Source organism: Rutidosis leptorrhynchoides, chromosome 1 (assembly GCF_046630445.1).
Source record: "Rutidosis leptorrhynchoides isolate AG116_Rl617_1_P2 chromosome 1, CSIRO_AGI_Rlap_v1, whole genome shotgun sequence".
NCBI classification, from domain to species: domain Eukaryota; kingdom Viridiplantae; phylum Streptophyta; class Magnoliopsida; order Asterales; family Asteraceae; genus Rutidosis; species Rutidosis leptorrhynchoides.
Window position 1 is genome coordinate 664185153 of NC_092333.1, and position 18435 is coordinate 664203587.

At 32.7% G+C, this 18435-nt stretch overlaps 1 protein-coding gene across 1 annotated transcript; it reads right to left on the reverse strand.

Annotated features, from left to right (window-relative positions):
• Positions 1–14093: 14093 nt before the first annotated feature.
• On the reverse strand, positions 14094–17073 carry LOC139885887 (cold-responsive protein kinase 1-like). Its single transcript, XM_071869643.1, has 7 exons — positions 17014–17073; positions 16405–16543; positions 16188–16303; positions 15893–16103; positions 15565–15802; positions 15168–15318; positions 14094–14696 (listed from the first exon to the last, which is right to left on the reverse strand). Exons 2-7 carry the CDS (start codon positions 16472–16474, stop codon positions 14289–14291), a joined length of 1194 nt encoding a protein of 397 aa, XP_071725744.1. The 5' UTR covers positions 16475–16543; positions 17014–17073; the 3' UTR covers positions 14094–14288.
• Between the last annotated feature and the right edge of the window lie 1362 nt (positions 17074–18435).

Below are 18435 nucleotides of genomic sequence, written 5' to 3' on the forward strand. Positions count from 1 at the left end.
ATATACGCCTGAGGAGTTAGCGTCTGCCGATTGTAGAGGATTGATACTAAACGGTAGGAAAATAGATGAAAATTTTGATACACACGGTGTGTGGAGTCAAATGACAAGCCATCACCGTTTCAAGGGGGGAAACTACTCTTATTTGGATATAGATAGAGCCGAATTAAGAGTAATACATAGGTTTTTAGCTAATTCGATTACACAAAGGGGTAAAAACAAAGAAAAGGTAAATGAACAAGATTTGTTTTACCATATGTGTATTCGAGACCCACACAGCGCTGTAAGTATACCATATTGTGTGGGTTATTATTTATCAGCTATGGTTCGGGGGATGCGTCCACATAGCATAATAGGAGGTGGTATTTTTATTACTTTGATTGGTGAATATCTCGGTGTGGATATAAGTCGGGGGGGATTATTAGTAGAAGAGCCGGAACCCCGCGACACTATAGGTTTAAATGTATACCATGGTGCGAAAGTTTTGAAGCGGCGAAATAACGCCGCAGTACGATACAATGGTAGACATCCACAGGTAGAGAGAAACCAGGAACAAGGTAATGTAGGAGGGGGGAACCAGATGCAAGAAATGCAAAGGTTTATAGCTTCTCAGGAATACGAAAATGCTAGACAGAGAGCATTTGAAGATTGGCAAGTTCATCAGAACCAGATCATAGCGCATTGCCAACATATAGGTAGAAACTATATTCCTACACCGAAACCCGTCTTCCCTCCTTGGTCGATAGAGATGCAGCCACCATATCCTACGTATGACCCTGCCGAGGCATTCTATAGCACTTATGGTTATGCGTGGAACCCCTATTGGTACCAATATCATCCTTAGTTTATTTATTTTTATTTTTATTTTGTAATTTGTAATTATTGATATATTTAATATTTTTGTTAATATTGTAATCATTTTTATAATTTCTAACTTTTATTCTTAGATTTTAATAATTTTTGAATGTGGGGTAATAAACCAAACTTCAAAAATATGTATATATGTTTGCAGTTTATCTTATGTACACAACAGGGTAAAACAACGCATTTTCAAAGACTGGCATTAAATTCAGCAAAAGCAAGTAATTTTGACGACAAGATGCAAAATATATGTGAAATAACAACAAGACGGAATGAACAAATGATGTGCACCATTTATCATTCAGCAAACAAACGCCAATATATTTGGAAACTTTGGTAAAAATTTAATCATTTTCACACAAATCACCCTCAATAATTTAAATTGTTACTGATTTCTTGCAAATGAGGGCATTGCAAGATCTTAAGTGTGGGAAGGGGTTAAATTCTTTCGGATTTTAAAAATTTTTTACTTTATACACTTGGTTACCATTAAAAATACTAGTAAAGCAGTAGTTGTATTAGAATCTAGTGCTCTCTGATAAAAAAGAACAGCCCTAGTCTTATATACTGACTACCCAATTCTAGTAAAATTTTTCAAAATTTTCAATTAAATGAATTAAAATCATGTTTATACACATTTATGAACGATAAAACTAGGTTTTAACACCGAAATTATTGTTACCTCGGAAAGGACATAAATTGAGAAACAAACTAAAATGTTAAAATTCATTTAAAATGGAATAGAGGACGATAAAAAGAAAAATAAAAAGCCAAGTGTGGGAAAATTTACCAAATTATTTTAAACATATATCACATATATTTGTAACAAATAACTGAAAATACTTTTGCTTTGGACTAAACTAAACTGTTTTACCCGATGAAAGAAAAGAAGAGATGGATCTACACGATGAATCAATTCCATCATTAAAAGGAAGTAAAGTCTTCCGAAAAAGACACGCGCTTCTTGATTTAGGTCATGAAGTTGTCGTTCAGACCAGCTGTAGGTTGACGAAAAATCTAGAAAAATCATCACTAAAATCAGCAGGAAATCCACGGACCTCAGCATTAAACAGGGTCGTCAAGTGGTCAGATTTATCCTAACCATGAGAAGGATTTATCTCGTACAATGGGGAGGCACCGTGCAAATTAGCTGGATAAGACTAATGAATCAGATCCCCAGAAAGGATAATCTCCTTAAAGATTAAAAATCAGCTTTTAAGACTGATATTACTCAATTCTAGAGATTGACCTTAAAGATTGAGAATTCAAACTCATGAAATTCAATGATATCTAAACTCGAGCTTAAACGAAAAAATATTTTGATCAAAATTATAAACCGATTTGTTTTCTGAAAACCCTATTTTCAATGCGTTCATTACCATTGAACGTAAAATCCTAGGAATTCACCTGGAATTCATTAGGTCACCTGAACTAAATCGGGTGTCAACCGTAAGAACGGTGGTTGCATAGCATGGTCAAAGACAAGACCTTGTGCCAGACCGAAAAATTATAAGGGTGAGCTTTACTATTGCTCCTACCAAGGATAGTAATTGCGTCCGACACGTTATAGACCATAATCAAAAGCATGTCACGGGACATTGTCTTAAACAGTTGCTTGTTCAACGCTTTCCTTTACAACCGGACGGTAGTTTACCGAAAGGTAATATACGGAACAAGTAAACTGGACGTGTTGCTTTCCAAATACAAGGTTAGCAAGTGGGTGACACAAAACCGCAAGTTTTGAGCTAAAATTTTCAAATCTGAAACCCACCAAACCCACAAATATTTTGCAAACACCGGTAAAGGGTTATTCCGGAAAACTTATCTAGGGTAAAAACTAGATTTAATTTTCAAAAGATCAAATGTTTTCATAAAGATCCAATTTCCTTAATGGATCTAAATTTTTATAGTCATGTGGGACTGTAAACCATATCGTTACTACCATTGTTTATACCGCCGTATAGAAATCACTTATGTACAAAGTGTGAAGAATAAAGAAGTGATTCTAGTATTTCAAGACGATATTGCTTGAGGACAAGCAACGCTCAAGTGTGGGAATATTTGATAATGCTAAAAACGAACATATATTTCATAGCATTATTCCTCAAGAAAGACAAGCTTTTAGTTGCAATTGTTCTATTTACAAGTGATATTCGTTTAAATAATAAAAGGTGAAGACAAAAGACAGATTCGACGATTTGAAGACGCAAACGACCAAAAAGCTCAAAAGAACAAAAGACAATCAAAAAGGTTCCAATTATTGATAAGAAACGTCTCGAAATCACAAGAGTACAAGATTCAAAACGCAAAGTACAAGATATTAAATTGTACGCGAGGACGTTCGAAAATCCGGAACCGGGACTAGAGTCAACTCTTAACGCTCGACGCAACGGACTAAAAATTACAAGTTAACTATGTATATAAATATAATATAATATATAATTAATTATATTAATTATATATATATTATATATATATATTAAAAACTGTCGGCAGCCAGAAACTCCAAGGGTGTGAATTGAAAATACCTCTCCGCGACTCGCGGAGTTTGAAGGGCTTTTTGCCGCGAGTCGCGGAGCCCCAAATTTCACTTCTGGCTATAAAGCCAACCGAATTCTGATCGAATTTATCATCATTTTTTCTTCTCATTCATACGAAGTAATATATATTTATATTTATAATTTATATTTTAATTTTAATTATAATTCTAATAATAAGGGTATGTTAGCGAATGTTGTAAGGGTGTAAGTCGAAATTCTGTCCGTGTAACGCTACGCTATTTTTAATCATTGTAAGTTATGTTCAACCTTTTTATATTAATGTCTCGTAGCTAAGTTATTATTATGCTTATTTAAAACGAAGTAATCATGATGTTGGGCTAATTACTAAAATTGGGTAATTGGGCTTTGTACCATAATTGGGGTTTGGACAAAAGAACGACACTTGTGGAAACTAGACTATGGGCTATTAATGGGCTTTATATTTGTTTAACTAAATGAAAGTTTGTTAATGTTAATATAAAGATTTACAATTAGGCGTCCCTATAAATTACCATATACACTCGATCGGACACGATGGGCGGGGTATTTATATGTACGAATAATCGTTCATTTAACCGGACACGGGAATGGATTAATAGCCACTAGAATAATCAAAACAGGGGTGAAATTACATTCAAGGGTAATTGGTGTAATTGTTAACAAAGTAGTAAAACCTTGGTTTACACGCAGTCGATAACCTGGTGTATTCATTAAACAAAGTATTAAAACCTTGTTACAATTCGAATCCCCAATTAGTTGGAATATTTATCTTCGGGTATAATAATAATTTGTCAAGGACACTTGCAATTTATATTTATGACTGATGGACTGTTATGGACAAAAACCAGACGGACATATTGAATAATCCAGGACAAAGGACAATTAACCCAAGGGCATAAAACTAAAATCAACACGTCAAACATCATGATTACGGAAGTTTAAATAAGCATAATTCTTTTATTTCATATTTAATTTCCTTTATTTTATATTTAATTGCACTTCTAATTATCGCACTTTTATTTATTGTTATTTTATTTAATCGCACTTTTATTTATCGTACTTTTTAATTATCGCAATTTAATTTTATCGCATTTTTATTATTCGCAATTTCATTATCGTTATTTACTTTACGCTTTAATTTAAGTCTTGTATTTATTTTATATTTTACATTAGGTTTTAACTGCGACTAAAGTCTTAAAATCGACAAACCGGTCATTAAACGGTAAAAACCCCCCTTTATAATAATAATATTACCTATATATATATATTTGTATTTTTATAAAAGTAAACTAATATAGCGTTGAGCTTTGTTTAAAGATTTCCCTGTGGAACGAACCGGACTTACTAAAAACTACACTACTGTACGATTAGGTACACTGCCTATAAGTGTTGTAGCAAGGTTTAAGTATATCCATTCTATAAATAAATAAATATCTTGTGTAAAATTGTATCGTATTTAATAGTATTTTCTAGTAAAATAATAACTATTTTATATACACCCCGCTGCACATCAACTAACTCATGCTTCAGTTCCCAACACTACTTCAAAAACATTCATATTTTAAACTAGACGGTTTTAGAATTTAGAAACTAAAATAGTTTCTTTTATGATGTAACACAGATAGCGCGAAAAGGTAAATGATTTCGAATAACAATAGTTATGAAGATATCTTCAGAAACATCGAAGATATTTATAATGAAAGATATGATGATATCTTAGAATATCTAAGATCAGAGGTTGATGAAGACTATTGTCCGCAAGAGTTGAGAGTAAGGAGCAAGGTATTTGCTAAAAACTTCAGCAGACACTAAATCATTTGGATTCTTTGAAGGCAGATTTAGTCTTTGTGATTTGTCCACAGCCTCCTTCATGGTTTGCTCAATCCGTTTTCCAATTCCAAACCTTATCTTTTTCTGAGCTTTGCCAACACACTATTCTTTATCATCAAACTTTTGACTGTTACGGTTGTCTACAGTTTCTGCTGCTTCATTCAGCTTTTTCAAAATTCACGGTATTGATTCGTAGATTGGGTGCTTTTCAGAAATTCAGAATTGAAGATCAAAATTTCCAGGAGTTACACATTACATGTATACATATAATTGAAGTGAAAACGCTGCGAGATTCGAGAATGATGATTGATGATTCCCGGTAATTGGTATGGCAATTATTTTTACAGGATGTAGGTGAGTACATGATGGGGTTTCATGAATAATATAGATATTTTTCAGAGAGACTAAAGCCGAAGTTGCTGGTACATCTGGTGATAATATAGTGGAATATAAAAGGTGCTCCAGTAACGATGGCGAAAGGGCAACATATATATTGAGGTTATAATACGGCTAATCCGACTGAAAAGTTGAAGTTGACTTGCTAGAGCCGTGACAAAACTGGCTACTTTAAAAAGGAATTGCAAGGTTATTTTCGGCAACAACAACGCTAATGGCTCACGAATTTGTGTTAAACTTCTACCTAGGTTCCGGGAGTTTTCCAGATACATGATTGTGGATAACATGTGGTGATTATCATCTCGATTGTTTCTTAATTGAGGTGTTTTCAAGAATCATGAAGGGTTTGAATGTAGATTGCAATGAATTTTTGAAATAACACAAAAATTATTTTATGGGTTTAATGAATAGAAGTGATGTTTTAGCACAGTTTTGAAGTCAAAGTATAGCTTTGAAAGATGTAGAGATTTAAGAGTGATGTCTCCCGTTGAGTCTTGACTTGGATTCTGATCTGTCAAAATTAGAATATGAAATTGAATTTGGATGAGAACGGTTGTTTTGATTTCTATGAAAGAATGTATATTTTTGTGAAAGTAGTGAGTATAGTTGATGATTGCTGAATCAGATTCGAAGAATGTAATATATTAATTGTGAATTTATATATCTCTCGGGTATTACCTACCCGTTAAAAGTTTCACAAGTAATATTTTGGTACAGGAGAATTTTTATTACAGTCTTTATGAAAATATATGTATATTTTCTTCAGATGTAATACAGATTTGATGAGTTAATATTAAATTAAGCTCATTTAATTTTTGACTGGAATTAGAAATGAATAATCTCTAAAACAATAGAGATTACATAATCTTCGCGGAGTATTTCACTAATGTAATCAATACTTTATTATTTATTCTTATTGACATTCCTTGGTGACAGATGTTGATGCTTGTGAATGCTTGCGAACTTCGTAAGATATGAATGATGTTTTCTAGAAAGCTTCAAGTATATCTAAGTGTAAAATCAAACATGTAATTGAATAATACATTTAGTTTATTATAAAACGGAATTCATGAAGTTGAAACAGAGGTCGTAGTTAACGATGGTTAAGTTGTTAAGGAAGGATGTACATCATAGCATATTAGTAATATGAATTTAACCGAGTAGTATCTACCCTTATTTAATTCATACATAATAGCTTAGTACGGAAAGATATATTTTGATCTCAAAATTAATATATATATATATATATATATATATATATATATATATATATAAATAAAATATACATATAATTTCTTCAAGGGGAATGAGTTAATACTTCATAACTCGTTGATACAATATACGCGTTGTTGATTTGTGATGATGTTGATGATTATGGAATTGGCGGAGCTCGTAGTGCTACAGGTTTTGCCGGTGTTGGTGATACTAATGGTGATGCTGGTGGTACTACCGGTGGTGCTTGTATAACAAGTCTAGCTTGTAAACCACGCACCATTCTTGTCAGGGTTTCTACTCTTCCTTCTATCATTTCGGTCCACTCATCTGATTTATGGTTAAGGTTGGAATAGATAATAAGACTTTAGAGATTACATAATCGCCGCAGAATTTTTCTTCAATGAAGTTATGAATCAATACTTAATCGTTGATTTTTATTAGTACTCCTTGGTATCTATGGTGCGTATGACGTTGATGCTTGAAGTACATATTGTGACGTTGAGGTGTGGGATGCGGATGTTGTTGTTGATGGTGGTAATGGTACTGTTAATGTTGCTGATGGTGGTACTGTTGATGCTGGTGATGTTGTTGGTGCTTGTAACCTTTGTACCATATTCTCCAAAGCCACTACCCGAGTGCGAAGCTCGTTGACTTCTTCTATTATACCGGGATGATTGTCGGTTCAGACGAGTGGATGAATAAGATCTAGAATGTGAGATAGTATATAATCGTGGCGAGATACTCTGGAAATGAGAGAGAAAATGGTGTTTCGGACAGGTTCGCCGGTAAGTGCTTCAGGTTCTTCGCCAAGAGGGAAATGTGGTGGATGGAAGGGATCACCTTCTTCTTGTCTCCAATGATTAAGTAGACTGCGAACCCATCCCCAATTCATCCAGAATAGATGATAGCTAATTGGTTGATCCATTCCAGTCACACTGGTTTCGGAGCTCGAGTGAAACTCCATATCGGAATCTGAGGGACTTGAACTAGTGGCGAGTTCTATTTCGAACGCTTGAATAAAGGATTTTTTGATATGAAATGATTTCCGGCTATCTGATGGTATTCTAATTACGTAGAATATCTATATATATAGAACAAAAGATTTCGTAGATTACGAAGAAATTTACGGAATATGTCTGCAAAGTTTACAGTAACAGATACGCTAAGATATGATTTAGCAGATACACTAAGATATAAATTTTGTCTATACACTATCTATGCAATAATTGCAGTAAGACACGTCAAGACTTAAGATGATAAACATGTAATTTCCGACAAGAAATGATAAGCAAAACTTTTGACATGCAGTTAAGGTCGAAGTCCAGACTCACTAATGCATCTTAATAACTATCCGTTAGATACACTAATGCAAGACATGGTTCGCTAAGACCACCACTCTGATACCAACTGAAACGACCCGTCCATATTACTATAAACGCAGTACGTTCTCATTGGTCCCATAGCGAGGTATTTGACCTCTATATGATACGTTTTAGAAAATATTGCATTCGTTTCATAAAAAGCACGTCATTATTATACATAATGCATGTTTTAAACAAGTGGGCGATTATTTAAGAAATAATCCCCAAAATACATTGGTTTCCAAATACTACACACGTGACGTAACAGTCGAATATAATACATGACAAAGGTTTTATTGAATGCAACACTTTATTTAAATAAAAGTATGAGACTTCATGCACAGCTTGCTTAGATAATGCAACAGCGGAAGACTTTCTTAAGGACCTGAGAATAAACATGCGTAAACAGTCAACACAAAGGTTGGTGAGATATATAGGTTTATCATCGATATAAATATAGACCACAAGATTTCATAGTTATAAATATATGTACACTCGCAAGTGTATAAAAGTATTCTATAAGTTGTTGAGTGCTTCGGTAACTATACTTAACCATTAATGTGGCATATTCCCTTTATTATGACATCTCCCTACACTGTACCAAGTGTAGTAAAAACGAAGTACTATGCAACCGTTTACGATACTAGAGCGACTAGCCCGGTTGGGGTTGTCAAACCCGATAGATCTATCAATAGGATTCGCGCTTACATGTTCTTACAACATATAAATATTAGTTACCAAGCTATTAGAGAAGATATGCAAGGTGGTACAACTCAACGTAGAATATATTTTAAGTACTTATGTCCATGGCGTAAAACATAAAATGCATGTATTCTCATCCCAAAATATTTTTAGAGTTTAAAAATGGGACTATATACTCACAGTAGTAAAAGTATATTAATAATAAGTTTTCAACTTATTAAAAATATGACCGTCGTCTTTGGATTCACGAACCTATAACAATAATAATGATTCAGATAATAATACAACATATGAATAAAATAAAGCAAGTTCATAGAATACTTATATAATAATTTTTAACATTTTATGTTAGTAGTCCATTGTTAGTAGTCCAAAATAGTCCGAAAAGTCCAACAGTCCAATAACCGGTATATATATATATATATATATATATATCTATATATATATATATACATATATATATATATATATATCTGTACATATATATATATCTATACATATATATATATATCTATATCTATATATACATATATATATATATATGTATTTATATATATATATATATATATATATATATGTATATATAAACTTAGAATTACCACACGACGTATTGTATACGTATTGTCTTTGCATCAACCCAGAGACGTATTGTATACGTATTGTCTTAGAATTAACTAAGACGTATTGTGTACGTATTGTCTTAGGATTTATCAAAACGTATTGTATACTTATTGTGTTAGGACGTACCAAGAATATTATTATACATATATACATTCACAGAATTAATCAAGATTATAATATTTTGTTATACTACTGATAACATGTCCAAATATATATAGGATATAGGAAAAGTTAACAAGGATATGGTTAATATAGTTTTTATAATATAAATTTCGTCCATACAACGTTAATTTTAGCAGATTTTGTTTTGCTCGCCAAATATTCATTACAACTCCGTTTAAAGTGAATCAAATTGCTATGGATTCATTAAGAAGTAAATTTTAATTTTTAGAGCTTTACCCTCTTTTTGTGTCGGTGGACAGATTTGGAAAAATCCCGGCATCCACCTAATATATGATTTTTGATAAAATACTTTCACTTTGTCTAAAATCATGAAAAAAATACTGGAAGTCTTATTTACATATATTAACATATTTCCAAAGTCTTAGCCTCGAACTCAAAGTCTAAGATAGGTTTTTAATTCCCAACTCAAAACAGCCCGCTTTTTACCGAATGGAGATTAAAGGATATATGTTAAGTTTCAAGGTGTTCTTCATATGTACAAGTTATAAGTTCTTATATTAACTTAATATAATATCATAATACATATAAATAAGTGTTATTAGAGTTAATTTAGAAAGATTAGATTAGTTTTTCAAACAAGCTTGGTGTTCTCCAAAACAAGTTCTAGTTTTTACAAGTTTTATAAGTATAATAAGATAGCAACTATACAAGGAATTGAACAAGGATTTTGAGAAGTATTTTACCTTGATTATGAAGAGAAAAGTTGCTGAGATTAAAGTATGATATGAGAGCATTCAAGTGTGTGTTTTTAGTTTAAGAAAATGTGTAGTAAAAATGAGTTAAAATGGTCCTTATTTATAAGCTTATAATTTTAGCTTTTAGTGAAAATATCTAAGATAAGTTAAATTGTATTAAGTCATGCATGACATATTAAATTGATTAGGTCATGGATGACATAATACACAAATAATTGCAGATTTCTATTGGTATATACCAATAGTAAATACTTCTAGAAGCTGTGTATAATACGGGTAAAAATACCGTATGAATGCAAGTAGAATTCTTTGAGAAAATTGAACGGAAATACGAGTATAGCTATCCTTTATATGTATTGGTATATTATAAAGTGTATTCAGTACTTATAAGAATGTATTTACACTCATAATACATTATATGTAAATACATTTTAACATAAGTTAATTACGTCGTTTAAATAGTAATATATATATTGTTTAAAAATCTTTAAATTAGTAGTATGAAAATATATATATAATACTTTGTTAATATACTTATTGAGATATTTAATTATCATATTTTCAAGTTAAATATATATAAATCCATATATATACACAATAATTAAACAATTAAACAATTAAATCAAGTTATGACGTTCATGAATCGTCGGAAAAAAAGGGTGACCAAAAGCTTGTGTAAAACTCTTTCCGGAGGTTCAAGACTTATTAAAATTCATTGCTTATCAAGTCGGAATTATTAAATCATGTAAATAGTATAATCAAGTAGTCAGAAAAATCCGGGTCGTTACACCCTCTGATCCAATCTGCAGCCTAAATTTAATTATTCCTGCATCATTCTCCCCTTCTTCGAAAAGACTCGTCCTCGAGTCCATAACGTGAACGACTGAAATATCTTACCGACCCGTAAGAACCACACGATTTTGTATTAAATCGTTGTTCATAACTTCATCAACATCTATGCAGGAGAAAATTTTAACTTCATTGGACACGTTGGTGTTGAATCCATTTATTTCAGACCCATCCTCAACTTCACACTCGTAATCTTCCACCTCCTCACCATCAGTGTCGTAAACAAGTTCACTATTTCCTTCCTCTTCACCTGCAGTGTCATAAACATGTTCACTATCTTCCTCCTCTTCACCGGCAGTGTCATAAATAGGTTCACTATCTTCCTCCCCGAAGGGTTCGGGAACATACTCCATACGAAAAATTTGATCAGTTGTACAATATTCCTGGATAGTTTCATCAACATTCAATGAACGCTGTTGAAAGTTGTTGTGATATTCAACGAAAGCAACCTGCTTAAAATTTTCGAGCAAGAACTCCCGTTTTAGCAATTTCTTCATCTTTTCCCATGTTTTCACTTTAGATTTTCGGGCATACACCCTAGATTTCCGAACATGTTCCCACCATAAAGATGCGTGCTTGCGCAACTTGATGGCGACTAATTTCACCTTGAGGTTGTCGGGGATGTCTTTGAGACCAAAGATACGTTCCACCGTGCTAATCCAATCTAAGAAATCTTCCGGATGCATAGATCCGTTAAACTCAGGTATCTCAACTTTCATCCCTAGATTGCGCAACGGGTCTTGTCTAGTTCTCCGACGATGACCCTGAGGTGCGAATGGGTTTGTCCGATCCCATTGGTCACGGGTTCGATCGGAGTCACTCCCATCCGTTCTGTGGTAATGATTCATCTCCAACTCAGCAATTCTCCTATTCAAACGTTCGATCTCCGCATCTCGTGGATCAAAGTCATCATGAGGATCATATCGATTATGATCACCATGAGCATGTCTTCCACGACGATTTCGATCAGCCATACCTGGAACTTCTGATACCAAATAATGAGGGATCTAATGGCTTAATTTGAACATATTGAGAATGGTAGACAAAGTGGAATGAAAACTCACGGTAACCAAAAACTCACGAATGAGTGGATACAAAGGCCACAACCAAAACTCTCTGTATTATTTAATTAATAAAAAAACTACCCTAAAAACTCACATACGGAAGCTATATAACGTAACAAGCAGATAAGTTAATAGATACAGATAAACTTTTAAAATTTAAATGCAATTTGAATTTTTCACCAATTAATCTTTGTTATCCTATTCCCACTCGGTAGATACCAAGTCCCAAATCCAAACTTTTTTGTTTGGCCCAAATATGTTTCAGTTCAGCCCAATAACCCTCTGATCCAATCTGCAGCCCAAATTTAATTATTCATGCATCAATATGGATATGGATTTTAGAAATTAAATGGATATGAATATAGATATAGGTTCATTCGATCCATATCCGATCCATTACCATCCGTAAAGTGACCGGTAAGACCATTTTATTTCTATAAAGGTTAACTATTAACAAATAATATAATATGTTCTTTTCTTTTTTACAAAAGAAAGAAAAATAAGAAACAGGAAGTAAAACATATGCATATGTTATATGGTTGTCACTGACGTGTCATCCTTGTTTAATTAGTGTGAAATGACGATAGAAGCAAGAGCAAGACAACAAATTGATTAAGACCAAAATACGAAAATTTGTATGGTGATATATTCAATTATTAAATGACCAAAAATTATATAAAAAAAAGGAGCTCACCAGAGATGAATTTGGGTCAAAAGTCACAGATTATTATATTATTATTATAAGATTTAAAAAAGTGTTAATTTCTTTTTTGTTTATCAAGCTTTGTCACATGGTGATTACTATTTAATTACCAATATTTTGTTGTCAAAGTTCATTAAGATTACGTATTAGATTTCAGTTGATATTCCATGAACCAACTGAATATCATTATCATATACGAGTATATATTATGCTTTTCAAAAGATAAAAGCAGTTCAATAAAAAAATCAATTAATATCATAAATCTTATTTTCAAGATATTATAAGATTATTAATTTCCTAAACGTACACGAAAGCGTCTTTTGGTTGGTTTAACCAAATGATAACCACCACCCCAGATCGTAAAACTTGAATAATATAACAATATTAGTAATTAATAATTAATAATATTGTAGCAAATAATTCATAACTCGTCACGTGAACAAGCTGACTTATTACTTTTTTTCCACAGCTACCAGCCCACCTCACAAATACATCCAAAGAAAAAAAAAAAAAAACACAACCAACCACAAAAGCATCATTCTAACTTATACATTACAAAAATCCAAGTTGCCCTAAACCCACCACCTTTTGACCATACTATTAACACACTTTAATATGCATTTAGACACTCATTCACATTTAAAAAAAAAAGGTGGAATGCAAATGAATGAGCAAACAATATTAAGCGCTGAATGATAACGATAATAACATGTTTAATATTCAGAAATTCTGAATGAACACTCCAAATGATGATGTAAAATACACGTATTAATCTTGTCATTTAGAGGTTACAAATAAAAACTTAGAATGTTGCATGACTCAACATTCTACGCAACATTCTACGCTGAACTATTTTATTAAGAGAAAATCAAACAACCGGAGGAGCTGTTTACTATTTTTCTGAATTTGCATCCGTTTCTATTTGACTCTTATTTTGGAGGTCCGAAAACAGACCAATTAGATTAAATGACAAAGAAACATCACTTTTACTTATCTGTATACATTGACCTAGTATTTGATAGACAGTCGCTAAAAATGCCGAACTGAAGCAGATCTTGATCAACAGCAAAAGTATATCTAAAAATCTCTACTATTTCTTCAATTTAAACAAAAAATAAAGAATCTTTATAAGAACTCAGCTTTGAAATGTGCATAAAACGAAAAATTTATATATGTACATCACGTATATACCTCCATCCTCCCTCCCTAAGCTAAAATCGATCCAAGTTTTTGTGGTTTTTTTTCCCCTAAAATACACCGTAATGTCTGCATTAGGTAGTTCGATCCCATGCTTCTGAAAAGGTGAAGGTAGATTGTGATGTGGTATTTGATGATAATAACGAATGTTCGGCATTATCAGAACCGGGTGATGTAGTCGCAGATGTGATGATATTCTTTTCATCAATTTTGGCAGGAACAGTTTTATTGGGGTTGCTTCTAACCTTTAGGTCCATGAAATCTGAAATGAGGCCTGGTTTTGTGATCTTGTCTTCATCGATTTTTATATCGCCCGTTAACATCTTGACCACAGTTGACATCACGGGTCGTAGCTTTGGATTATCTTGGGTGCATAAAAGACCAATCTTTAAGTATTTACAAGCCTCTTCTGCATCGAAATCTCCATACATTGCTGTATCTACAAGTTCCACCAACTCGTTTCTTTCATAAAGATCCCACGTCTGTTACAATAAAAGACATTTGAATTAGACCCGGGCCTATTAATTTTTCACTTAATGATCTGTTTCTGTACAGCTCTTAATTCAGTAAGTAAAATTGTTGTATTTTGTCACTTAATATGTCACTTAATCTGAAAAATGGTCTGTTTGTAGGAGATATAGAATCAGAGACCGCTTCTCAAACAGTGGCATATGGAGATAACACTTAATACAAAATAAAAGTAAACAACCCCTCAAAAAGACGCATTTTGACTTTTGCGGTCAAACCAACAGCTTTTGTATTCAAGGTCTAGTAGGGTTTTCAAAGTGATTATACAAACATTGAAAACTAATTATTCAACAAGTTGAAATAATTAATCAGATACTCATATCAAATGAAAATCTAACCACCCCCTTTAACTGTCGGTAGGAAAAGGTTATTGCGTTGATCTCATAAAGTTTAGGAATTTAAGTACACAACGAATAACTACTAACCCTCTCGAGAATATATTGTTCATCAAAAGGTAACAGCGAATTTGTGTTGCATCTCCCACTAACAATTTCCACAAGAAGTACACCAAAACTATAAACGTCTGCTCTACGTGTCAACTGGCCTCTAATTGCATACTCGGGTGCCAAATAACCACTGGTACGATAAAATCCATTAAAAATTTAGCAAACCATAACTACAAATAATAAAGCTTTGAATTTTTCTAATGATAGTCTAAAGGGCTGTCATTAAGGTGCTTGAAAGACTTGTACGTAGAAGTTATTTATTTATTTTAAAGTAGCGGTTATGGAATTGTGCAAGACTTTTAAGCACCTTAACGACAGCCCTAAAGGACGTCGTTACAAAAATCCAAAAGGTATTAATTAAAGATTCAGGTCTTACATTGTTCCAGCCACTCGTGTGCTAACATGTGTCATATTGGCCGGTATTAATTTTGCTAAACCAAAGTCCGAAATCTTAGGCGTTAAATCTTTATCAAGAAGAATATTGCTTGCTTTAATATCCCGGTGAACTATATGCGGACGCACTACCTCATGAAGATAAGCAAGCCCGCGTGCAATTCCAATGCAAATCTTAGTTCTTGTTCGCCAATTAAATTGTATCGAACTGTGGCCCCCACCTAAAGAAGTACCATCTTTTTAGTAAACACCAAAAATGAAGCAACGAAAACATGACACAGAAGGAATAAAGACTAGATTTGTGAAATTACCAAGAAGGGTCTGAAGCAAGCTGTTATTCTCAATGTAATCGTATACCAATATTCTATGATTCCCTTCAACGCAACATCCACAAAGCTTTGTTAAGTTTTCGTGCTCGATGTCAGAAATCACTTTGATTTCGGTTAAGAACTCTCTTGCTCCTTGTTTCGATTCAGCAGAAAGAACCTTTATAGCAGCATCTTTCCCATGTCTTAGTCTACCCTAAAGATCACAACATTGTTACACATTAAGAACAATTCATTAATATGTGCCTAAATTATCTCAGTGTGTCACAAATGTACTTACCTTATAAACGGGACCGAATCCACCTTCCCCAATCTTGTTGGCGGGGCTAAAATCATCGGTAGCGGATTTTAGCTCTTTGTAGGTGTAAAGTTTAAGATTCTGAACATCAGATAATTCTGCATATGATAAACCATTAATAATGATTAGGAATTTAGGATGCATGTGCATTAGCAAGCTAAAGAACATAATAATTCAAAAATTGTTGTAGGTTTTATACCGTCTTCGAATTCAGGAAAGCCTTTTGGTGGGTGTCTTCCCCCACGAAAAAAGAAAGAAAAACAACCCATAATCTTTTCGATCACGAAATCACCTATTTTTGGTTCAAGATGGTTAATTTATGCTTCAAGATTCACTATCTGTCATATAGAAAACATTACAAACATAAATACATCATCATATTAAGTAATTCAGTACAAATGATGAAAGGAACATCACATAAACTTAGTAACCTAAAAAACCCCAATAGCAAATAAGGCCATTGATGAGAAGCTAGAAATAAAACCAACTTAATTATAATAGAAGCATACAAATACAATTCTTCATTAACAAATTCAACACAGATTCAAATATTAGCTTATATCTATATACAATCTAATTAGAAACCGCAACAGGGGAATTAACAGTTGGGTGTAAAATTAATGGTAAAAATGATATCTTTATCAAGAAAGTAAGCCTTAATATGCAATTTCTTATATATAAATCCATAATTGATTAAAATGCTATAAAAAAACAAACAAACCCATAAGACCCATTGATATTAGCTTAAAAAGCACCAACCATTACCAAATTATCACATAAATGAAGAAAACCAAGAACTGGGAGTTACCTCAAAAGCAATTGATCAGCTATTTGATATAATTAGATTTTTTCTTGCGAGTATTTTGATTTAAGAATTGGCGGTGGAAGTGATGATGATGATGATGATGATGATGAGGAAGAGGAGACAGTTGTGGGAAGAAATGGAGGCAGGGTGAACTTATGGGAGGTGTATTACTGTAGTATATTACAGTATACGGAGTATATTTTATTTTATATATTATTAATTATTAATTATTATTAACGGGAGTGAGTAAAAGTCAGCCGGATAATGCGTTGATTTCTTGTGTTTCCAGGAACCAGCTAATCCGTATTTATCTTATGAAAAATACGGAGTGAGAACTCAAAAAGATTATTATTATTATGATTACAACTAGTTGCGTAGCCGTCGCTTCGCGCCCGGGGTTCTGTTTTGAATGCGAGTTAAAAAAAAAGTCTTTATCTATTTTGTAAAAAAAAAAAAATTTTTCGACATCTAACATTGAAGGGTTGTTCCTTCTCTGAAAGTTGCTTCTTTTAGCGTTCGTTTTTAAAAAAAAAAAAAAAAAAAGTTAGTTGATCTATTTTGTAAAAAAGATTGTTTTTCGACATCTTTTGGTAGCATTGAAGGGTTGTTCTTTTTATGAAAGTTGCTTCCTTTTTCGTTGAGGAAGGGAAAAAAAAGTTAGTTGATTTTTTGTAAAAAAGAATTTTTTCGACATTTTTTTTCTAACATTGAAGGGTTGGTTCTTTTACGAAAGTTGCTTTTTTTTATCGTTGGGACAAAAAAAAATAAAAAGATAAAAAATTACTGTAGCGCAAATAGTACTATTTAATCGGTGGGGGAAAAAAATATACCGTATCGCGAATAGTACTATTCATAACAGAAAAGACTAGAGACCCGTCCTAATCTATCCGGACAAAGTCCACATCGATTATAAACGATTTACAATAGTTGATTACATCGCGAGGTACTTGACCTCTATATGATACATTTTACAAACATTACATTCGTTTTTAAAAGACAAACTTTCATTTTATCGAAGATTGACGGCATGCATACCATTTCATACTATATACAACAATAATTGACTTAATAATAATCTTGATGAACTCAACGACTCAAATGCAACGTCTTTTGAAATATGTCATGAATGACTCCAAATAATATCTCTAAAATGAGCAAATGCACAGCGGAAGATTTCTTTCATACCTGAGAATAAACATACTTTCAAGTGTCAACTAAAAGGTTGGTGAGTTCATAAGTTTATCATAAAACAATAAAATTCATCATTTTGATAGACCACAAAATTTAAATCCGGCATGGTACAAATGGGCCCGAATCTTATACCCACCTGTAACGTACATGCGATATCTTTTAAATACAGTACACCTTTCTCGTGTACGAAATCATCTTTCATAAATCTTAGTAACCGTACACATATCATGTGCA